Genomic DNA, 25,935 nt, shown 5'->3' with positions numbered 1-25,935 from the left:
GACACACCACAGAGCTTATATGATTTCACCTTGTCCCAAGGTACTTATAAGGTGAATGACATCATCAGGCCTAGTAAAGTAAGGTGATGGGAAGTACCCTACCTACCTAGTATATTTCTACTATAGTGTTACACAGTTATCAGACACGCCACAGAGCTTATATGATTTCACCTTGTCCCAAGGTACTTCTAAGGTGAATGACATCAGCAGGCCTAGTAAAGTAAGGTGATGGGAAGTGTACAGGGTGGTACACAACTCAAAATGGTATAACCCACACAGTATATGATTCTCACACAAACACACACTTACTTGCCAGTATTGAGATTACAACCCCTGCTTATCTAGTTATTTGTACTACCGTGTTACACAATTATCACACATGCTACAGAGCCTATTGGACTGACAACTGGCCAAAGATGCTGATAACTGCACAGCTGAGGTAAACTATTACAGGTGCTAGAAAGTCTGCAGTCAGTTTTTGTTGCTTAGATCTTTCTAGTTCTTTTCTCTTGCAGTTCAAATAGAATAATAGCTTAGCACTTTAGCAGGTTTTTGTATCAGTTATTCTATCGTACTTGAGTGCCATCAACAGTAGTTGGTCCTCACGAAATTAGCTCCAGTACTTAGTAGTTATGACCACCCCTCCTGGCATGATTAAAGTGCAGTTCTCTGTGCTTTCACCCATTAACCTGGTGGACTTGGCTATTCTGAGGCACTGTTGTAACTGCCTTAGGTACACAGACAACCCTCTCCTCTAAACTCCCAACACTCAGACTTGTGAGAGATATCCCTATATCACCAAATTGGAAGATATGCACTCTCCAGTGAAGATTGCACTAGTTGCTCAAGAGGAGAAAATCAACACCTGCACCACAGCACATGGAACACATAGCTCAACAGAACACCCACTATAACAGCTCTGACATACAAAAAAAACCCACACACCCACCTTCACATAGGTACTCAATAGAAATTGACCCAAACAGTAGAGACCACCAAGACAGACACCCACTTGACCACCACAACGCAGCACAAACCACAGGACACATATCTCACCTACACAGTGTGCCCCTCAAGCTAAGCCCCTAAAGCTAACCACCTTGCCCAATACAGTAATCATAAGTAACTCAATAGTGAGGCACACAGATGTCCCACTCACTAGGTTGAATATGGAGAAGATAATCATCAGCTGTCTATCAGGTGCCAGAATCCAACACATAACACACCCAGACAGGTCACTCCACAACAACTACAAGTATCACGCTGTCATTGTCCATATGGGTGTGAATGACCTGAGATGCACCTCCCTGGACTACAGGAAAAGAGACATGGTGAAACTCTCAGCTTATGTGGGCCAGGCAGGTATGACAGTAACCCTAAGCAGTATACTACTGTCACCCAAAATGATACCGCAGTACAAACCACAAACAATTGACTTCAACAACTGTCTTAAGTGTCTGATGTCATTCTCAGGGGATCCAGTATCTGTCTGCTTGAGATGACATGATTGACAGACCATGATAACTTGCCAGAGATGGCTTGCATCTGTCACCCCTTGGTTTCCAGGTACTGCCTATGTCTTTTGGCACCCCCATAGTGCCTTTTTAGGTGGTGTTCCAAATCAAATTACCACTGTAGCAGCTATAAATAAATGGGTGGCCACGGTGGTGCAGTGGTTAACGTTGCCACCTCACAGCAAGAGGTTCTCTGGTTTGATTCTCGGCGGGGGTGCCTTCTGTGTGGAGTCTGCATTTCCTCCCTGTGGTTGCGTGGGTTTCCTCCAGGTGCTCTGGTTTCCTCCGACATCCCAAAGACATGCTGTAGGTGGATTGGACACTCTAAATTGGCCCTAGGTGTGAGTGTGTGCATGTGTGTTTCTTCTGTGGAAGGTTGGGTGCTGGGCTGGCAACTCGACACAGTAAAACTCCACTGCCAATCATGAGTGGACAGGTGATACACTGTGGTGACCCCTAACTGGAAAAAAAACTGTAAGAAGAAGAAGAAGCAGCTATAAATAAATGCAATCTGAGAATCATGCTGCTCAACAGTAGACGTCTAAATCTCAAGATGCAGTCACTTGAAACACTCCTCAAAATGGAGAACATTGACATTTGTACTGTAACGAAGACCTGGTTTGCAGCAGCAGACAGCACCCCTGCACTACCAGGCTATAACTCATTCCACACCTATCATCCCCAAAACATGGACCACAGCTCCAAAGGTGGTGGTGTCTCCATATACATAAAGGATATGCACACCTCCTAACTAGTATCACAGCATAATGCATCTGAGATACTTCAGGTACAACTGACATTGGATAATACTGCTATCCAGGTCATAGCCTGCTATAGGTCCCCATCCATGTCCCTAGAATCTCAATCCACATTCCTCAACACCCTGGAATCTATCAAGGTCCAACCCAATGCTCTCCTACTAAGAGATGTCAGCTACCCTGCCATCAACTGGGAAAAGTATTCAAGCACAAATACACTGGCCCAATGCTTCCTGGAATTCATTAATACCAATGCCCTGGACCAGCTCATTCTTACCTCCACTAGAAGTAGCAACATCCTTGACCTGGTCATTACTAACATGGGTGACCATTGCTCTGTACCAATAGTCAGCTCCTCCCTGGTTAGATCCGACCACAAACTAATCACCTTAAAAATCCACATCCCTCCCACCCCCACCCCTCCACAAAGGTAACCACCATGAAAAACTTCTCCAAAGCTAACTTTGGGCTTCTAAAAACAGAGGTGGCTAACTTCACGGCACCCATGCAATTGGAGAACAGCTGCATGACTGCCAAATCCTACACTAATGCCCTGTACATACGCTTACACACATGCATGGATCTCACCATACCCAATAGAACCAATGCACTCTCATCCAAAAAAAGGAAGCCAATCTGGTGGTCCCCTGCCATAAACAAACTCTACAACAGAAGGAGGAAACTGATGAGAAATAAGGTGAAGTCCCAAGTCTGGAAAAACTCCCTTATCAGCCTCAACAAAACGTTGAGATCTCTCATCAAATCCTCTAAAGCTAGCTATGAAAACAGAATTGCATCAGATAGTAAAGACAACCACAAGGCACTCTATAGTTATGCAAAGAATCTCCATGACAATACCCAGATTTGCTTGGAGCTGTTGCACAATGGCACCTCCTATACCGAGCCACCAGATATTGCCAATATACTGGTGGACAGATTCAGTGCCAACCTTACCCCTCTCTCCCCCACCAAAGGACCAGTCATAATACCAGTAGATTGCCAGGCACCTAGTATTACTACTGCACAGGTTAAAGCAGCACTGTCCAAGGCCAAGACTACAGCTTTTATGGGACCTGACAATATCCCTGGCTATGTTCTACATGAACTACAGAGTGAACTGGCACTTTATCTGTGTGCCCTGTTCAATCACAGCCTCACCTCAGGCTTTGTCCCTACCAAATGTCACACTGCTACAGTCATCCCTCTCCACAAAGGAGGAGCAACTACAGACCCTGGGAACTCTTGCCCCATTAGCCTGACAAGTCTGATATGCAAAGCTATGGAATGCATCATCATGGACCTAATAAACAAAGATATAGGGAACCTCCAAACTCTGGATCCTACACAGTTTGGTTTTGTGAAGGGTAGATCATGCCTGCCCAACCTGATTGACTTCTTTGAGTCAGTCACCAGAGCTGTGGATGAAGGCAAGGTGGTTCATACAGCCTACCTTGATCTTGCCAAGGCTTTGATACCATTTCCCACTCAAGAATCATAGAAAAACTCACTAAGCTAGGCATCAACTCCTATATCACTAGGTGGGTTGCAATCTGGATCACAAATAGAACCCACAGTGTGAAAGTAGCTGACTCCAAGTCAGACTGTCGACCAATCATGAGTAGAGTCCCACAGGGTTCAGTCCTGGGTCCTCTCCTGTTTGGTATCTACTTCTCTGCAGTCCAGGCCAACACGAAGGGACTCTGGCTGACAAAGTTCACAGAGGGTTGCAAGTTGAGAGCATTAATTAACTCCCCAAGTGATGCTGACATCCTACAGCAAGACCTCATTGAGACCAATGACTGATGTCAGAACCATGGCCTTAAGCTCAATGCCAAAAAATGTGTCATCATCCCCTTTGGGAAGCACCTGGTTCCCATGAATTACCACATCAATGGTAGTCCACTGAACACAGAAGGTGTCATAAGAGATCTGGGAACACAGGTTAACAGCAACCTCTCTTTTGACCACCACATTGTCATTGTGGTCAGAAAGGCCTATGTGGCATATCTCATTACTAAGGGTTTTGCATCCAGGAAGAAAGAGGTCATTGTCTCCGTCTACTCTTCCCTCATTAGGCCAATCATTGAGTACAATGCCCCATTTGGCATGTATCTCACTAGACACCTACAACAACTGGAGAGGCCACAAAAATACCTCACAAAGAGGATCTTAGGCCTTAGACGCTTGTCCTATATGGACAGACTCAAAAAACTCTAACTATTCTCTGTCTCATATCGCCTACTTAGAGGCGATCTCTGCTTGACTTACAAAGCCATGTCTGACCCAACTCAGTTAGAAATGCTACATCTAAAGAGATCCCAATCCCTCTGCAATGCACGCTCCAGAGACCTCAACCTCATTACCACAATCAACAGAGCAAGCTGGAGGGATGGGTTCATATCCCAGAGACTGCCCATGCTCTGGTATAGATTTTCCATAAATATCAAGCGGAGCGCCTCACTGGCCCTCTTCAAGAGAAATCTTGATGAGTGGATGGGAAATAGAAAATTCACCCTGGGGATCACTCCAGTGGCTCTACTTGACAGAGGCACTGGGAACTAAGGTCAGGTGGCACAATGCCAGGGTAATCCTATGGGCTAGGCTTGTAAAGGCTCCAGGTCCATTAGCCTAGTACACACCTATGAACCTATGAACCTACACATACCATTGTGTCCACTGAGATGGGTTCCCCTCTGTTGGTTCTAGGTCTGAGTTGAGGCTGGCACAGCTCAATGATTTGCTGAAGCATGTCCCTGCCCACCCTGTAGTGCTCTACTATCTCCAGACCATGTAGCCCCTGGTAATTTACCTTCGGTCTGAATACTGTCCTCCTCCTTGGTCTGTGGTGGTTGTCAGCATTATCCTCCTCTCTGCCCTCAGCCTCTACCACATACTGATGGATCAAAGCAATGACAGCCTCTAACATTTTTTCAGTTAAAATTCCCCCGCATGTGTACACCAATGGTGCAGAGTTTGTGGGAAAAAACAGACTGTAAGGTGTTTCTGTAGTTTATACTGTTGTGCTGCAGATGCTGCCTGTATGATTGGCTGACTATGATGCATTCCACCTGCTAGCTATGTAATTTGTTCTTGAATGCTTCTATTCTGCTATTTTTTTTCCTTCCTATTTCCTCCACTTTTAAGCCCAGAAGTGCACTGTGCAAACCTGGTGCCCAAATGTAAACAGCCCTGCTATTTCCGGATTTTTTTTTGTTTTGTTTTAGACCTGGTGCATGCCATGAAAACCCATTTAGCTAATGTAAACATTAAGAAATAGCCCCCCCCCCCAACTGCGAACATGCTCCTCATTTCATGGAAGAAGTCAATTCCGCTTCAGACACACCCTGTTGCTTAGCTTTGCTTAGCTAAGCTTATTTCTGCATCTTAGGGCTCCAATGTGCTTACAACATGGCTTACACACCCACTTTTCATGTCTATTGTTCCTTCTAGTTATACCATAATGCTAGAGTACCTACACAGTTAGGTGCAGTTTGGGACTTAGAAGATTGTGATTCAGTAAATTTCCCCTCATTTGCATACCCCACTGCCTTAGTCCATAGTTACTGTACAAACACAGAGCCTTTCCCCTTGAGTACCAGTGTTCCCTGGTATTGTTTTGATTCTGCATGCCATAGACTATAATGGCAAAATGCAGATTTCCCCTAAAATTGAGTTTTCACATTTTTTAAAATTTTTGGCACAATCCCGTTAGTGCACCACTGCCCAATGCTTACACAGCAAAGATCGGCCCAAAAAAACTTTGATTTTTATAAAAAAAAAATCAGTTTTTCATGCCAGTGACCATATATTTGCCATTGGCATGCCCAAGCATTCTACTACATGCTTTTGTGGGAGCTGTAATGCCTCCGTTTTGTTATTTGCAGAAATGTATTCGGTTAATAACCGAATACTTTTCTGCAAATAACACTGTTCTTGCACGGATACCTGCCTGCTTGGTGAATCACTAATTCACCTTATTTGCATGTTTTTCACCAGAAAATGATATAATTAGCATTCTGCAGCCATTTCCATGCAGGAACAGTGTAGGCACGCTCATGCACATCAGATCAGCTGTTTGCTGGATCGCTCGGCAATCATATTCTGTGCAGGAAAGGCACCACTGTTCCTGCATGGAATTTTAAGCTTAATGAATCACAGGGCAAGTTGTTCTAAGATGATAAACTAATTGGCTACTGTAAGAGTTATTTTTTAAATTTGTTAATTTTGAAGTTTGATAGAATGCCTGCTAGTTTTATGGCTGATTCTCACTGTATTTCAAGTTTTGCCTTGATCACCTTCCTTTATTTCTGAAGAAGCTCTTGCAAACATTAAAGAACGAAAGTGCTCAATCACTGGTTTTGCCTCTCTGCTTTTTTTCTCCTAGCCAGTGAAGTTTTTGTTAGTTATTAGTTCATAGGTTCAGAGGTAGGTACTAGGCTATTGGTCCTAGAGCCTATATAAGCCTAGCCAAATGGTACCCTGGCTTTCGCCACCCAAGAAAATTATTTTCCTGTGCCTTTGTCGAGCAGAGCCACAGAAGTGATCTCTGGGGTGAATTTCCTATCTCCCATCCAATCATCTAGATTTTTCTTGAAGAGTGCTAATGAGGAGCTTTGTTTGATATAGATAGGTAGTTTGTTACAGAGTATGGGAAGTCTCTGGGACAGGAATCTATCCCTTCAGCATGTTCTGTTTATTGTGGTGACAAAGTTTAGGTCCCTAGAGCTTGTAGCTCAGAGGGATTGGGATTTCTTTAAGTGTAGCATGTCCAACAGCTCTGGGTTTGACATAGCTTTTTATGTTAGGCAGAGATCACCTCTGAGTAGGCGATATGCGACAGAGTAAAGCTGGAGTTTTTTGAGACGATCTGTATAGGGCATATGTTTGAGGCCAGTAATCCTCTTTGTGAGGTATTTCTGTGGCCTTTCCAGTTGTTGTAGATGTCTTGAGAGGTACATACCAAAAGGGGCATTGTACTCTATAATGGGTCTAATGAGTGATGAGTAGTGGAAAAAATGACCTCTTTTTTCCTGGATGAGAATCCTTTTGTGATGAGGTGTGCCACTTAGAAGGATTTCCTGACTACTGCGGTGATGTGATTATCAAAGGAAAGATTACTGTCCACCTGTGTCCCAAGGTCTCTTAAGTAGACTACCACCTATGTGGTAGTTCATGGGTACAGAGTTTTTACCAAAAGGGACGACAATGCATTTTTTGGCATTGAGCTTGAGGCCATGGCTTTGACACCAGACATCTGTCTCAGTGAAGCCGTTTTATAGGATGTCCACATTATTAGGAGTTTTGATTATGGCTCCTAGTTTGCAGTCATCTGCATCTTTGTCTTCTATGTGTCTTTTCAGTGTATAAAGCAAGTGTTTTTATATATATTAGTTTCTGTAAAAAATCTTAGATAAAAAAAAATAAAAATCACATTAAAATGATAAATTTGAAGCCTTTTAACCATGTAAAACTTAACTATGTTAAAACTGTATACATAAAAATCCCTCAAAGAAACCTAGTACCTAAAAATAACTCAACATTCAATGCATGCAATGAGATGGTAAAATATATTAAAAGCAATTGTAATGAGCAATAGGGGCATTAAGTTAAAGAGTATATAAAATGTATGTCATACATCATTTCCTTGAAGGAGCTTGAATAGAAGAAAAAAATGTATCTTAAATATAAATTTCACATAAATAGCTTTATTATATAAAAATGGTACTTAAAGTTGGGAACCAGTAGCGAATGGGCCAGAAGTACTATTGTTCCATTCGCCCCTACCTCTGCTTCATTACCTAGTCAATGCTTTAAATTTCAAAAGAGGTGCAATGGAACATGACTCATTAAGTCCAGGCCAACCATAGGCATTCAAAGTCAGTTGCCAATATAATCCCCATAGCTCCAGTAACTGTATCCATGGACCTCCCCCTCATTCTCTCCTTTATTCCTTCTATAACTATGGACATAAATGTGTGATTTTCATTTTCTTAAACATGTCTTGCCAAGGAATTATTGGGGTTACTTTTGTTGATGTTATACTGGTATTTGCAACTTCTTTCCTTCAATCTATGATCAAAAACATGGGCACTGTTGGCATAATGCTGCTTAGACCACCCTCTTAGAATTACAGTCAAAATTCGATCTAACTTTGAATTCATTGCCTTTAATAAGAAATCTGTTACACATTAGAATGAATTTACATTGGAGGAAAACTCATATTTCTTCATACGACATACCTGGTGCATGTTTTCTTTAGATGTGTGTTCCAAAATTTCCTTCAGGTTCCCATCTCTTCTATATGTAAAACTGGGTTTGTGTCCTAAAGTCTCTCTCAAAGTGGGATTTTCACAAACAATTGCCCAGTGTTTTTCAATAATCCATTTAAGTGTTCTGTGATCCATATTAAAGGTAGTTATGAAATTCATGGAGTAATGAGGTCTGATCAAATCCCCATTTACTTCACCCTCCACTTCAGCTCCTATAGTTTGTATTATAAAATTTGTTGGACCCTCCTAGGATTGGATTATACCTTCCAGTATTTCTTTTTCTCTTAACCTCCATCTTATGTTCCTCTAACTGTCCATTGAGGTAACCTCTCCTACGAAGCATACCCAGTAAAAGTTCATATTCATTGTGGAAGTCCTCGTTCGTGCTGACCATTTTAGCAGCTCTAATGAATTGCCCTTTTACCACAGATCTTTTCTGATGGAAGGGGTGGTAGCTGTTGAAATGGAGAAATGAGTTTGAATAAATAGGTTTTCTAAACATCGCAGCTATAAAGCTGTGGTTAATCCTGTCCTTACAGAGAAGGACGTCCAGGTAAGATATTTTCTCACTGTCAAATTTATATGTAAATTTCAAAAATTACTAATGTTGTTGATGTATGTTAAAAATGCCTCAATCCCTTCTACCCCACCCCTCCACAAAATAAAAAGGTCACAGCTCTCTCCTACACAAGTTCTGAAGTTTTTAGGTGCTCATCTGGATATTGTTTCCCAGATATAAATAGTACCATACACCAGACTGTCCACACTACAAAATCAAGCCCTGCAATTACTATCTTATCAAACTCCTCTAGCAAAGTTGATTTTGTAGTTAATAGATAATTTGTGATTAGCGCTTAGAAATTCAAAGAAGTGGTGGTGAGGGAGGAACTAGCTAGGGCAGAAAATTTTAATATTGTATTTAAGAGGTGGGGTATAAAGCAGGTTCAGAGATTATATATGTGACTACCATAAGGCTTATATTAGAAGTACAGAGGAGGGGGTGAGCAGTGTCACATACCTATGTATATGGCTAGGAGGATGCAATAAAAATATTCATGTATTTCGTGAATACTGGTTGTGAGGCATAAGATTCTGAACAAAGAAAAATGGTTTGTTGATATGGCAAGCTGAAAGATAACAGTGGCAGTTATCATGGATACATAGAGGCGCAGATCCTTTGTTAGGTAAAATTTAGTTTATTTGAAATACGTTTGCATTCTGAATAGATTTCAGTGATTGTGAGATGTGGTTTATGTAGTTTAGTGACACTATTTGATTATAGAGAGAACCTGCAATATTAGAAGATTGAGTATAGCGATTTTTCCTCCAGAGTATAAAATTGTGTTGCAGTGTACTGTAATATTAAGTTGTTAAAGGCTGGGGAATTTTCTGATTTGTAGAAAGGTCTGTGTATTGTAGTTATCTGAGAAAGCGCTGCATGATGTGATAATGTGATATTTCTAAACAATTTAATTATCTGAGGGCTAGGGAGTGACATTTCCTATTGTTATAGTCTACTGCAAATTTGGCTATTTTATTATGACATTGCTCAAGTTTGTGCAAATGCAAATTTGACAATTGACAACTTCCCAGTATCCTCCCTCTGGTTGCAGCTTCTTTTTCCAGGAGGGCTATTTCAATCAATCCAGGAATACACTTGTAGATACCCAAATAATCTAGTTTGGGTTTAAAGGAAGATACTGAATTTGCGATGATCAACATGCAGGGAGAGTTTATTCCAGATGTTTGGGAGGTGTTGCATTATGAAACTCTCCCTCCATCTTGTTTTATCTGCTGGCGAAAAAATGTATGTCCCTAGTTTTAGTACTAGAGATATTGGACCTGAAGAAAAAACAGGAGGTCTTGGACAGTCGGCGCTACACTCTGTAGGCTCAAAAACTTCCTCTCAGATCAAGCTAGAATCACCCTAGCACAAACTCACCTATTGTCTACACTAATGTATGCAGCACCTATTCTTACCCATATAAAAAAAAACAGACCTGGATAAATTTGACTCATGCTATAATAAGATTGCCAAGTTTGCTAACAACTCTTCCTTCAGAACACATCACTGTATAGCTCTTAGTGACCTACAATGGTTAGAATTTCCACAACTTCTCACTTTCCACCAGCTAGTCATTACTTACAACATTCTAAAATATCCTGATAAAACTCCACCACTAGGGCAGCTACTAACTCAATACACAGCAAATCACCCCCTCCACTTTAATGACAAATCACTCCTCAGTATCTCTAGAGCTAATAATACCGCAGGAAAAGCACTATTCTCCCACACAGTTGCTAAAAACTGGAATACCCTCCTCCCTTCAATAACAGCAAGCACCTCTACCTCACACTTGAAAAACACCCTAAAAGCACACCTACTGAATACCTGGTTATGTCCATGTATTACACAAAAATAAATGCTTCCTACCTCTCACCCTCCATTGACAGTGATGTCTTCTAATTACTTCACTGTAACGCTCTACAGCACTAACAGTTAAGCTATCACTAGTCAGTAGCTCATCAACCATGATCACTGCTGACATATATTCTGTGTGTATTCATATTTCTAGCCTGAAAATGTGAATAATATTGTTTTAATATGCCTTGTCTGTCTAAAAATTCCTACATGTAAATATCTATTATGTCTTGTCTGTCTATAAATTCCCGCATGTAAAGATCTACTGGTGTTCTTCACTGCTAGCTTGTTCTTATAATTATTTTTTAAATATGCATTATTGTTATAATGCTGTATAAAACATGTATTATTGTTATAATTGTGGAGCTTTTCTCACCGGGCCTCCGCTGTAAATGGACCTAGTCCAGTCGGACTTTCCCGGTAAACAAATGTAAAATAAATAAATAAATAAATAAATAAAGTAAACATCTTCCTTCAAAAGTTTCTAAGACACTGAACAAAGAGATATATCTTCCAGATGCTCTTGGTAGCTCAGGGACTTTAAGTCTCTGTTCATTTTGGTTAGCAACCTTTGGGGTCATTTTATCACTGTGGTCCTCTTATCATTCAGCACATGAAATGCTGATAGTTGCTCAGGAATAGGTAAACTTTAGTTGTCATGTGTATTTCATCATATGACTGAATGCCATTCCAATTTCACAATGTTTTGCACAAGCAGCACACTGGATGTATCCCCTCCCCATTTCTGATTAAGTGACATCTGCTCTTGCAATATAGCAGGAATGCCTATATTTGTATCATATATGTACATATGCATGCATGCATGTCTGAATACCATTCCCATTTACATGATAAGTTCTTAATTCTTCACAGTTTTTGGCCGTAGATGAATTTGTGGAACAAATTTATTGTCTTTGTGGAAATCAGTAGTCAACTTAATGTTGTTGTACCTCTCACCATCAAGAAAAAAGGACTGCATTTTCCTTCAACCTATATATATGCAGAACTAACAAGTAGAGTTCATGTTCAGCTGACAATAGCTCCCCTTTCCATATCAGTTCTGGATGAGCCACTGGTTAAGTATGACATATTATTTCATACTTGTGTACTCCTATTTTATGTGTTTTCCCATTTAACTTGAAATTGTGCCACTGTAATCTATTTAACAACTTTACCTGTTTTTTGTTATGGTCATCTTTTGTCTAGAACACAATAATGAGTCATGATTTATGTTTGTATAATTTTCCAATCCTTCAATTACCCAGGCAATTGCTCTTTGAAACCACCTCAATTGCTGATGAAATGCCCAAAACAGGTCTGAAGAATCTGCACTTCCTAATGCTGTACTGAAGGTGCACAACATAGTGTAAACTTTGCCTAGCTTTATTTGACATAATCTCTAGTTTGCAATCAGCATTGCTAAGACCACATCTGAAACTGTAAGCAAAGGATAGTACTCTTTTTCAACTACTTTATTCAGATCTTACGAATCAACACAAATAGAAATAGTCTTACTTTATAAAAGTAGCAATACTATTTATCTAGTTTACTGGATTTTTCTTGTTGCATGTATCACTGGTAAAGCACAAGTATTTATTTATATGTGATGTTTTCCTGACAATGTTCCTAACTGTGGGATTAAATCACAATAGTCATGAAGAATGTCATCACTGGGCCTTTGCATAGTACTACTGAAGTTTCTCTGATGGCGTGGCTACTCATGAAGGTGTACAGGAACATATTCACTCTGTGTTTTTGCACAAAATTTATTTTATCATTCCTAGCTTCTCCCAAGCCAACAGACTAAATATTTGGAAAATTAGCTTATTCAAGTATCATGTTTAGAAATCCAATATTGTAGTTCTTATTTTTATATTAACGTATCAGTATGTTTTGACTCAATAGCTTTACTTTGTACCTTGACTAAGTTAATATGCACACAATTCTTTTCTTAACTTCCATTTAGCCACAAGGCTTCAAAAGTGTCTTCAGATGTAAAATTACATTCTGTACCTGTACCTATTTTAAAGTCAGTAATTTATTATTTGCGTTTATTGCTAACAGTCTGACTTGAACACTTTAGACTTTATTGCATCAACTTTGCATTTTTATAATGCCCATAAATAAAACATTTTACATTTCTGTTCAGCAACATGCAAACTACTTTGAACCTAGTATTCTTTCCTTTTACACATCCTTGCAAAATGATTCTGTTGCAGGTTCTAGAAAAACTAATTAGATAAAAAACATTTCTTCTTATCTTGCTTTCAGATACACAGTACAAATGTCATGACTTAACTATACCATAGTTCTTGTGCAACTCGTGGCTCTCTTTTTGGTCTCCATTACTGTTGGAGTGCCTTCTTAGTTGATGTGTCATTTATGACGTTTTAGCTGATTCAGATTCATCATGCATGCTTCCATTTTCCTCAGTTAATTGCAATTTCACTTGGTCCACAGGCATCTACAGGTTATGATCAGGTCAGGTATGCATCTGTTAATAGCCTGTCTCTTATCTAATCAATATATCTGATCATTTTTATTGAACATGAAGAAAAAAATCAACTTAGTGACAGATTCTGGCACATTTTTATCACATAGATAATAATCTGACTTGAGGCCATTTCATCAATATGTATTTTCTTGGAGAATTGTAAAAGGATTTGGAGAATTCAGTTTCTGTACACACCACTATTGATAAAGGGGAGGGGTACAGTATCCTAGGAAAGATTCCGGTACTAAGACACTTAATACATTTTGGCATTAGTCCTAATGTCAGTGATGATGGACTTCCACATACTAAATCAATGCATTCTGTAAAAACTGAGACAAAGAAAGCAAATGCAATTCAGTATTACAAAAATGTAATCTTACATACTGGGAAGCACAATCTTGAATTTTACTTATAAGCAGGGAATTAATTTTTTGAGCAACAGTGAAGCATATTCTGACTTTGGTATCTTGATAGACAGAATGCGAATTTTTGAAAATCATATAACTGAAATAGCTTTAAAAGTAAGTCTGTACTACATGTGTTCAGAATGCTCTTGTGTCAGTGTGTGTGTGTGTGTGTGTGTGTGTGTGTGTGTGTGTGTGTGTGTGTGTGTGTGTGCGTGTGTGTGTGTATGAATAAGAGGAAAAGTCTGTGTTATGAAAAGCTAGCATAAAGTAAGTAGTGTGGTAATATTAGACAAAATGGCAGTTTAAAGTTTTTGTTTCCAACCTCAATTTTTTTTACAATTTCAAAAGTATTATATTTTAATATGGCAAATGAGGGTCAGTGATAAGTAGTTGTTTTCCACTTTCTGGTTCAGAGTGGAAAAACACCAAACCTGACTTTCCTGAGTTATTTTTGGACACATTATATAGAGAAAGGTACAGACATATCTGCATGCACAGTTTATGGATGATGTTCAGAATATTGCTAGTTAATGAATGAATGTAGTATTATAACTAAGGAGATCAAGCTATTCCTTTTACTATATACTGAAAATTATTTTGTAGGTAGTGTACATGTTGGCAGACATTCAAATTCTTAATCTTCCAAGCTAGAAACCAGTATGTAACAATTTGTATATACACAGCATCTTAAACACTGAAGAAACAAATGCACACTAATACTTTTTCTGCTGCTGCTAAATTTAGGTTGATGCACAAAATGTAAAACTTGCTTAATTTATAGATTACAACGTGCTGAATTGAAATAAGGTGCACAATGAACCAAGCATTCAAAAATTATTGTTCTTCTTGGAAACAGTCATGTTATTGTACAATAACTTGCAAATACATTCTGCAAATATGAGCTGCTATAATTAGTATATTTCCCTAAGTACAACATGTAGCAAGATACATTATAACACATACAAAGCAGTGCATCTGTTTACCTATGTTCACCTTATAAATTTACAGCTCTTTCAGATGTTTGCTATTAGCTTTAAAGCCATTTGCCCTAAGCCTCAAAGCTAAAATGCCTTTTACCTAATGGTTTGAAAGTTCCATTTAACAAATTGTCTTGATTTCTATGTAAAGTTTGTTAATTTATTGAAAGAATGACAAACACAAGCCAGAAAACTGTGCATTTGATATTCTTAAGCTTTCCTTCAACTGAAATATAAGGCAAGAATGCACGTTGTTATGTCAGTCAGGGATTATCGCTTCAAGAATGTGTTAGAGAAATCTACCATCGTGTGGAGAACATATTCAGTTCACGGAAGGAAAGCATTCTGTGTAATTTTGGTTGAGGGAGTTATGACCACAAATATCACAGAAGCATCTTTTAAGTGAGACCAAATATCATGAGGTTCATAGGTTCTCAGGTTAGCATACCTCTCAACCTCTTAGACAAGAAATCTGGACAAAGATATGAATAAAAGTGTGACAAAGGCCCAAAAATAGGGACAGTTTTTAAATATTGCTCTTACAAACTTAAGAAGTCGATAGAATAACATGTTTTGCATTAGCATGAATTTTCTGAAGGGTATAAAGTCTGGAACTCAAATGTCTGTCATTAAGTTCTAACTTCAATCTTTAACAATTTGCCACTAATTTGCCAGAAAACCACAATTTTATCAAAACAGACCAAAAATATGAGGCAAAAATCTGGTCATTCTGCACAGTTGAGAGGTATGTAGGTTAGTACTAGACTAACTGCCCTTGTGGGTCATTTTAAGCCTAGCCGATTATTCCACCTAAGAATCAAACATTGCACCTTGTGTTTGGAAAGCAAACACCTTAACTATGATGCCAACCCTCAACCGGCAACAAGCATAATATTTAAAAATGAGATTAAAAAAATAGAGTTGTAGTCCAGCCAAATGCTCAAGTAGTTTAATGTATGCAATTTGTCAATGCTCTACTTAATTTCCATTGAATGTGGTATCTAAAACTACTTGTTTTAGTAAGTTCTAGAACTAGTTGTGTTCTTTGAGATAACCCTGCACTATGAATGCTGTCAATGTGATGCAATTAAATTAAATTAAATTAAATTAAATGTAATTTCTCCCAAAACAATGCCTCCTATTTTTCTCTTATCCTAAATGTGCCTTCCATCTTGTCTGCATATGGCGATCTTTATTGATTTTGTTGCCACTCTAAGTCTCCAGTGTGGTCCCAACCTTATGTCATCCTTGTTTACTTATTTGTTCAGTTCCTTCATTATCCTATTTTATCCATCATGCCCTCTCATGAATCATACAGCCCAGTCTGTCTATATTTTATTTCTGTACTCTATATACTATGGACTGGTGCAAATTAGCATTTTGAAGACTCACAGCACATGGACTTGAAGGGAAAAAAATGTTCCTGGCTTATGTATTACAGCTTAAACAAAAACTTAAATTAAAAAAAAAATCAAATCCAAACAAAAGTTATGTTTTCACTTGTACCCTTCTTTCACTTACATACAAAAATACCATAATGGATATAGTGAAAGGCTAATATATGAAACGTTTACTTATTTTAGCATGGCAAACAAAGATAAATACCAGTTATCATAACAGTCGATAATTAGTTCTTTTCTACCTTGTATTTCAGAACAAAACCTGAATTTTGTGTTAGTTTTAGACACATAATATCAAGAAAGGTACAGACATACCTAAACATTTTGGGAGGGTGGTCCAGATGCCATCCAAACACTGTATCTTTGAGTTTCCTTGCAATTTGTAGTTTTTTGAACATTGGACTGTTATGGTTAATCCATTCTTATATGGTGGCAGAATCATTTCTATAATGTCTCCATGTCTAATACGTGGTAGCTCTTCACATTCCAGACTTTCAGCTGCAGCAATAATATGACATGTATTAAAATAATTATATTTTTATTAACATTTTTATAATAATAATATGAGTTTTTCTTTAAGTGCATTTTTCTTTACTTCAAAATCCATTTAAAATCCATTTCCTTGAAGTATTTCACCTATAAAATGCAACTTGCACAGTTTGTAAATGTCTATTAAACCTATCTAGTAAGGCAACCCACCTTCATATTTCAAACAAGATACAAATGCAGCAGATATGCAAGTCTCCTCAATAATTTGCTGAATTAAACAACACCAACTATTGTATCTTTTTTATTTTGTTTTATCTTTGCAAAATATATATCTGTTACATTTTCAAAGGTGTAACAAAAATCATGTATAACTCAGAACAACATTAATAAATGGAGAAAGAATGACTGTGTACCGTGTTGTATATTGAATGAGACATGTCAAATGAGCACTGATGGATAGTCTACATTAATTCAGGCAGTGTGAAGATATACACATATGAAGGTAGAAGCAGATGTAGTAACTCTACGTATACCATACACATGAGGAGGAGGAGGATAATATAAATGTGTCTGTATATTCAAGAATTGGAGTTAAGTAAGGGATGTGGGATGAGGAATAGCTTTCAGGGCTAGGTATTAGTACTAAAAATTGTACATTTAAATGTGAAGGAAGAGGGTTTAACTTTAACATGAAGTCATAAAGGTCACCTATATACAGTAGAAGCAGGAAAACAGATATTAGAGGAGAGGCTGTAGAATAGTTTATGCATCCATTATACTTGCAGCTATATCAAACCTACACACTTGTGTCCCACCTGAGGTTAGCCAATGAGATTAAACTACTTTATTTCAACAATCCTGTATTGCTGACATATTAGAAAATGTCTATGTCTGAGTGAATAGTCAGTAAGCTACTACAGTAATGTTCTACAACATTTTCCACTCTCTTTTTTTACTAGAAAGTTAAGGCAAAGAATAATCAGAACTAATGCTTTCCCAAAGTATAACTAATTGTCTTAGATATGCTGCCAATAGAATTTTGAAAGCACCTCCAAAATAAAGTGTTAGAAGCTGGAAATATGTGCCGGTTTTGGCAGCTGGTACAATATTCTCTGCTGAATTTTTTATGCAATGTCTTTCCGCAGCAGAGACAAAGTGACAGTGAGTGAGATGGCTAGGATTTGGGACTTAAGCTCATTTTTGAGAGTAATATGTAAAATACTTTTATCCCTTCAACAGTAAGATTGTGAGATGGACATGACAAGGGATCCAAGATGTTCCACAAGACAGAAGTGAGTTATGCAGTTTCTAATATATCCTTAAAGATGTTCTAAAAGACAGTTGCTAATACTCATAATGGACAAGCTAATGGTTTGAGTAAGTTAATTCTCAGTCCAGAGGTGAGGAGAAAGTGGTAGTAGTGGTTTGAAAGTCTACCTCAACATCAGATTTCAAAGAAGTATGGCAAGTCCTACCTAGGAATTCAAAATCAGCAATGGCATTGTTTAAAATATCACATGTGATCTACATGGAAGAGTAAGAATGACTATGATTCAAGAGGTGGTGGTATCAATTTAAATACCCCCTATACTCCTTGAATGTTCTCCAAGCTAGACTCTCACCAGATTTGTTAGAAAAGTAGTAGAAGGTGCTAATTTGAAACAATATGAGCAGTTAAGGACAACTATTGTTCATTCTGTGAATTTCTTGGAAGGAACAAGAGAGAGTTATTTAAAATAAATATATCTCAAAGCACCTGCTTAGACTATAGATATTGTGTTTGCCCTGCTTTCTGAAATGATGAGGTATTCTGAGAAATATCGAGAATGGTTGCCAAAGAAGTGTCTTAAGAGGCATTTGCAAAGGATGGCTTTAAAATAAAAAAAACAAATATAAAACTACTGGGAATAAAAAAAGCTCCTAATACCTCAAGATCGGCAACACAGACATCAAATTGCCAACTAGATACTCAAACAATTCATGACTTGAAATAACTGAAAATGCAAAATTATTGAAGCAACTAATCGTTATTATTAAAATGGTAGAGAATTGCTTAAAAATCCTCTGTAATACTCTGATTTTATATTGGTGAGGGAGATTTGGGACAGACAGGAAGAAGGTAAGAGGAAGCGAGGGCATCCAGCAAAGAGGTGGATGGATTGTGTGAAAGAAGATCTGTGACAGTCAGGCACGAGTGTTGAAGAAGGCAGGAGAGTGGCAATGAATCGAGAGAGTTGGCGACAGTTAATACGATACCCTGACCCCATGTAAATGGGAAAAAGGGGATGATGATGATGATGATGATGATGATGACTACTTTTCTAACAAAACCTTTTTTCTTACTATTCCCTTTCCTTTCTTTACCACTTGATAGAAGACCTTTGCTAGTTTCTCATTCACCTGAACCATTTTGTGGTCTACAGGTTCTGTTTGAGCATCTCAGATAATAGTTGAAATATGGTTTACTTCTGGATTCTCAGGCATAATCTAACCAAAATGTGCATACTTAAGAAAAAGTAGCCCACAAATGAAATTACTTTATTTCAAACCTGTGAAGTATATTCAGCATTAACCATTCCTCACAGTGCAGAACTAGGATCAAATATGTCCATGGGTCCTACAAGGGGGTCATTTCTATTAGGTCAAAATACTGAGATGTGGTGTGTCCATGACATTGTTCCTTCATCCTGATTATGTGTAGTTCAATAGGACTGCATTCAACACAGCAACGCAAATGCTGAAGATAGATAGTTTCAGTTTATTCTCTTTCAAATTTGCTGCTTCAGATGATTGAACAAATGTTACACTGTATTCTGCTCCAGTGTCATGTTAAATGGTTATCAGATCTGAGCTGTTCTATCTGATTTCTGATCGATCCTCTGGTTGCAAATTTTCTATGTCATTTTTGTACATTATTAAATGTGTGCTCATGTTAATACTTGATTTATTGACAAATAAATCACATCCATGACTTTGTGTCACCACATTCATTTCATTCAAGTTCAGACTTAGTTAAATTCATTTTACACACTTTAGCAAAATGATTTCTCTTTCCACAGCATCAACACACTTGATTGATCACTGGTTGTGTCTGTGACAGGTCCATACTCTGGGCCAGCATTCAAGGAGACTCGAGTCTCACCACTGACAACAGTGAGTGATGGTCACTAAGAGCAAAGATGGATACACACAGTATTTTCAGATGCATCTCTCTGCACCAAGCACAATTTGCCTTAAGAACACACAGGGAGCACTTTCCAGACCTGGTGCTGGACACTCTTTCTCTCCCAATCCCCAAACAAGAATCCACACTGACCACTTTGGAGCTCTGTGTCCCTGTTCTCAGTAGCTGACATACACTCTTGAGTATTTGATTTTTACACACACACACATACACACCAGGGAAAATTTGGCACAGATTTACCAGCTGTGCTCCTTTTTGCCCAGACCATGAGGTAACCATGCTGCTACCAGTCAGCTATGCTAAAGCTCTTACAACGCAATTATAGTGAGTAAAATGAATAATGATTTAAATGGTACAATGTGACTAAAGCAGCAAGGCTTTCAGGAGAGGTCACAGTGTCAATAAAAAAAGCATACGTATTCTCAAGGTGTTAAGAGCATTCTCTAAAGGACCATCTATAATGGAAGTTATTAAAATATTTAATAATAAATAAATAATAAAATAGAAAACATGATAATACTGAATACAATAAACAACAGAGTTTCAATCACAGGATATATAAAAAAATAACACAGCTGGATAGTTTCATACAGATACAGAAAAGCAATACTTAACTACTCTCACTAAATGTTCCTGACTAAAGAATTACTGTTCCCTGGTTACTTACTAAAGAAAGGCAAGATGATGCGTGCTGAGTGTCTTACTACAGCAAAAGCAAGATGATGTCTGTGTTGATATGTGAGATATCTCAGGATGTGTGCTGCAAAAGCTCTGAGGAAACCAGATGCAGCAAGAGCTCCATCACATCTCACTCTAATCTCTAATCATCATTTTAGTGCTGGCTATAGAATGACATCACCTCTGATTACTTGAGCTTGGTACAATACACACAGAGAGCTTTGCTAAGATCTGTTGCAGCATCTGAAAGCTATAAAACAATTTCAAAAACGTTTCACTCTTCCAGGGTTTTCTGTTAAAACATACACATTTGATCAGTTATAACAATGCAACCTAACATACAAGCATACATTCTTCTTGTCCAGCAGGGCCCACTGTTGATGCATTTTTAACACAAGCAATTGTGCAAATATATTTTTAACACAAGCATCTGTACAAATCAGTGTGATAGTCAAATGACATAAAATTCTTTACAAAACTCTAGCTAGCTATGCTGACATATGTTACACATGCACTGCCTTACTCATCCTTGTACAGATGGCACTACCTAATATCACCATATCTCTCCCCCCTTTGAAGACTCAAGTAAGGTTTTCAAGTGACCCTGAAAAAATGTTGCTTATGAGAAATGGGCCTGTCTTGGAGCACCTTAACCCATGCACTGTCTTGAAAGCCCATCTGCATTGGCATTGCTGACCCCACTATGGTACCACACTATCATGTCATATGCCTGCAACTCTCTAGGCTTCATCTTAATAAATTGTCATTTTGCAGGCTGGCTGGATGTAGCCATGTTAAGGGATTGTGAACTGTAACCACAGGGAATTTCCTTCCATATAGATAGGGCTGACATTTCTGCAGTGCCCATACTATGGCTAGACATTGTTTTTCTACAGCTGCATATCATTCCTCCCTGGGTTGTAGCCTATGGCTGTGATATACAACTGGGTGCTCTTCTCCATCTGAGGAACTCTGGCTGAGTACAGCTTGTAACCCACGGTACAAAGCATTCACCTGCAGAATAGATTATTTAGTGTAATCTGGACTGGCTAACACAGGGGATCCTGCCAAAGCCACTTTAAGCTTTTGGAATGTCTTCTCACAGGCTGGGGTCCACACTACCTTATCTCTCACAGACTCCTCTAGCCACTCACTGTGAATACTCAGCACAAGGGTCTCTCTATCATGGCAAGACTTCATCATGTTAACATACTACAAATGGTATCCCTGCTTCCTGCCTAGCAAGTTTACCATATAATTAACATCACTGACCTTCCTTACCACTTGCAAGCTGCCTGCAGCTTATTGTGTCTGATAGGAATGAGCACAGTAAACTGCTGTCCCACACCATACTCTTGGACCTGAGCATTACTGTCATACCAAACAATTTTCTGCTGTTAGGCTCCTGCTAGGCTCTTCAGGGCCAAGCCTATAAGTTCCCTAAGCCTTGTCCTGAAGTTCAGGACATATGCCATAACAGATTCCTTGTGGGATTCACACTCACACTCCCACTCATTACTGATCAAATCTAAAGGCCCCCACACCCTGTGCACATACAGTAACACAATAGGTGAAAACATGTGGATTCCTGGGGTACCTCTCTGTATGCAAACAGCAGGTGGGGCAAATATTTGTCCCAGTCTCTATTAAACTGGTCTGCAAATGCCTGTAGCATGGTCTTTAGTGTAGAGTTTAACCTCTCCACAGAACCATTAGTCTGGGGGTGGTAGGGGTGGTTTTTAGGTGCTTTAGCCCAAAGCATTTCCACAGACAAGCCAACAGGTCTAACATGAAATTGGGATCTCTGTCAGTCAGTATTTCTCTCAGGATACCTACCATGCTGAAAATCTCTAATAATACATTTGCCACATTATCTGCCTCTATAGAGGACAGAGACATTGCTTTATGGTATCTAGTAGCATAATCTACTACCACCAGGATATACTTCTTCCCTGTGGAACTTCAGGTACTCAGAGGCCCCTCAGTATCCATAGCTACCCTCTGAAATGGCTCCTCAATCATAGGTAAAGGCATCAAAGGAACCTTGACTTTGTCTCCTGCCTTGCCTCCCTTTTGGCAATGTTCACAGTTCCTGCAGTACCCTGTTACATCCATTGCAATCCCAAGCCAATAAATGTTCTGCATAATATGTCTCTTGCTATGTTTTATGCCCATATGACCTGCAAAAGCAATGTTATGGACTATGGCTAGAAGTGCCAGACAGTAGGATCTGGGCACTACCAACTGCTATATTACCTCACCCTCTAGCCCTCCCTTAGGGGTCCACTCTCTGTGCTGTAACCCTTTGTCCCAGTATACAGATTCTCCTTTTCCTTGAGTATTAGGTGCCTCCTTAGCTACCTTCCTCAAGCCTCCTAAAGTAGGGTCCAAAAGCCGAGCATGTCTCAACTCTACTTTTGTGACCCTTTCCTGTTTCCTTTCCACAGGAAGCCTGGTATCTTCTGACAGTGGTGCCTCACTGTCAGCCTGCATACTACCACTCATCTCTGTCCTTGCAGTCACCCTGTTCATGGGAACATCATTACCTACTAGCAGCTGTGGCTTATTTTCAGGCTCACTGGTACAGGGTAGCTCCCTCCCTGAAACAGCTAACTCACCAGCCCCAGCTTCAGGTGTGGGGTCTATCTGAATCTCCCCCAGGCTATCAGATTCAGATGCCTGTCTCCAAGCCTGACTGTGTGTTACTGCATACACACAAGGTACTGCATTATCAAAATCATTCCCTATCATAACATCTGCAGGGATATCCTCAGACACACCTACCTGCTTGCTTCCTTTTCCACCCTCCCAGTCAAGGTGAACCTAGGCCAAAGGTATTTGGAATTGGGTCCCTCCTAAAGCTCTGACTGGTGTGGACTGCTCAAGCAAGTACTGCTCCTCTTTAACAGCTGCAGGCTACATAATGCTTATGTCAGAGGTTGTGACTCTCTTAGCAGTGGCCTGTCTTCCATCCACTAAGGTAGGATACCAACTCCAGTGATAATTTGGTACCACTTTGGTCTCCAGACAACTTACCACTGGCATGCTGTTATTCCCACTTGTTGCCCCCCTTTTGTTCCCCACCTTGCTTCAGTGAACATTTGTATGCTACATGACCCCTCCGATTACATTTAAAACATCTAACCCTTGGTCCTGGCCATGTATCAAACCTAGTGGCTTCACTTGTTACTGGTGAACTCTGTTGGGGTGGTTCAGGCTGCCACCATGGGTTCCCTTATATACATGTGCAACACTGGGTATCCCCTTGTTGTGCAGCGATGTCCTGTTTGGTAAGTAGAGATCCCCTTTTCTCCCTAGCTCATCTGCAGAGTTATACTCTAGGTCTACCAACCAGATTCTCCTGTCCTCAGGCAAAGTGCTAAGGACTTATTCCACCACCAAAAGGTCTGCCAGCCCTTTGAATGTGATGACCTGACATCCACTCACCCACCTATGAAAATAAGTGCTTAATTCAACAATATAATTGCATACACTTTTCTCTGCCTTGCATCTATGCTCACAAAACTTTTTTTTTCTGTAAGCCTCAGGTGTTAACTTTAAACATTCCAATAAGCATTGTTTAACTTTATCATAGTTTAAGCAGTCAGTATCAGACAATTTAGAAACAGCTGTTACAGCTTTACCATTGAGTAAGGAGGTAAGAAACCCTACCCAGATGCCTTGGTCAGCATAATACTGTTTACATATACTTTCAAATATATGAATAAAACTAACAAATTATCATCCTCTGTAAAATGTGGAAAAAATTTACTGAGCTTTATTCCTTCTGGGGTTTGGTTATTCCCTTCCCCATTACCTCCATGACTTTGACAAGATACTTAACTACTCTCACTAAATGTTCCTGACTAACTAAAGAAATACTGTTCCCTGGTACTTACTTAAGCACACACTCTCCTTGCTTACGTACTAAAGCAAGGCAAGATGATGTGTGCTGAGTGTCTTACTATAGCAAAAGCCAGGTGATGTCTGTGTGGATGTTTGAGATATTTTTTCTCTCAGGATGTGTGCGACAGTTCTGAAGAAATCAGGTGCTGCAAAAGTTCTATCACATCTCTCTCTAATCTCTAAACATCATTTCAGTGCTGGTTATAGAATGACATCACCTCTGATCACCTGACTCTGGTACAATACACACACAGAGCTTTGCTAAGATCTGTCGTAGCATCTGAAAGCTATAAAACAATTTCAAAAACTTTCCACCCTTCCAGGGTTCTCTGTTAAAACATACACATTTGATCAGGCACAACAATACAAGCAGGACCCACTGTTGATGCATTTTTAACATAAGCGACTTTACAAATACATTTTTAATACAAGCATCTGTACAAATCAGTGTGATAGTCAAATTAAATAAAATTCTTTACAAACCTCCAGCTAGCTATGCTGGCATATGTACACATGTACTGCTTTACTCTCCCTGGCATAGATGGCACTACCTGATATCATCACAATTTCTTTCTTTTTATCATACTGGTAGACAAATTTCATTCAGCAGTTAACAGCTACACATTTATTTCCTGCATTACATATAAGCAGATCTTGTTCTCAAGAGACTAGGAACTTAAAAGCAATCTCATACAAATAACTACATAAATGCAAGAACAAACAAGATCAGCTTGTATGGTAGTTCTCATTTGAATCTAATGTACTAAAACAGTTACAACTGTACTCAGTGTAAATGTTTTAATGCTTTCTGAAGAATTCTTATATTGATACAAACTTAAACATGGTTAAGCATATGTTTTGATAATACAATTACTTTAAACATTACTGATTTCCAAGATATAGACTTGTTAATAATGATCACTATTTACTTATCATAATACTAGATCTGGATGAGAAGGTCAATCCTCATCAACAACCAGACTAGTGTCATTAAGTACTAGGCAGCACAGCATCTGAAACTTGTCTGGGCTACTAGATCCTCCCTTTTACATATAATGTGTTGTGTGAAGATCTTCCTCTACAGGTTTTCAGAAATGCAATGCAATCTACAGCATAAAAAATAACTAATGACCTCTATACCAAGTCAACAAGAGAAATAAGGAAATATATTGAATAAGATGGACTCATCCATCCAAATATGTCCTAACAGTAAGTACATAGCTTTCCTATTTGCTATGAGGAGGTACTTTTTATCCAACAGTAGTTCAGTTTCAAGTTCATCTTTCTTAGTCTTCCTTATTGGGACACTGATCACTGTGGTACCAGAGAAAGACCTAGACCTACTGATCATAGTCAGATTATAGTGTCTTGCAAAAATATTCCACACAGGCCAAATAACTCCTGTACAAATGTCATCAAAGCCTGCACTGTGAAATA

At 38.9% G+C, this 25,935-nt stretch overlaps 1 protein-coding gene across 3 annotated transcripts in view; it reads right to left on the bottom strand.

Annotated features, from left to right (window-relative positions):
* The window catches only part of LOC122813734 (coagulation factor XIII B chain-like), a 483,965-nt gene that overhangs the window by 182,183 nt on the left and 275,847 nt on the right, over positions 1-25,935 (bottom strand). For all 3 annotated transcript variants that reach the window (XM_044086206.1, XM_044086207.1, XM_044086205.1), the window contains one exon: positions 16,557-16,739. In XM_044086206.1, the coding sequence (XP_043942141.1) occupies positions 16,557-16,739 (183 nt within the window). The remainder of the gene's footprint in view (positions 1-16,556; positions 16,740-25,935) is intronic.

Source organism: Protopterus annectens, chromosome 10.part0, assembly GCF_019279795.1.
Source record: "Protopterus annectens isolate FY-2018-M chromosome 10.part0, PAN1.0, whole genome shotgun sequence".
In the NCBI taxonomy this organism is placed as follows: domain Eukaryota; kingdom Metazoa; phylum Chordata; order Ceratodontiformes; family Protopteridae; genus Protopterus; species Protopterus annectens.
This window is presented reverse-complemented; position numbering and strand designations above follow the sequence as displayed.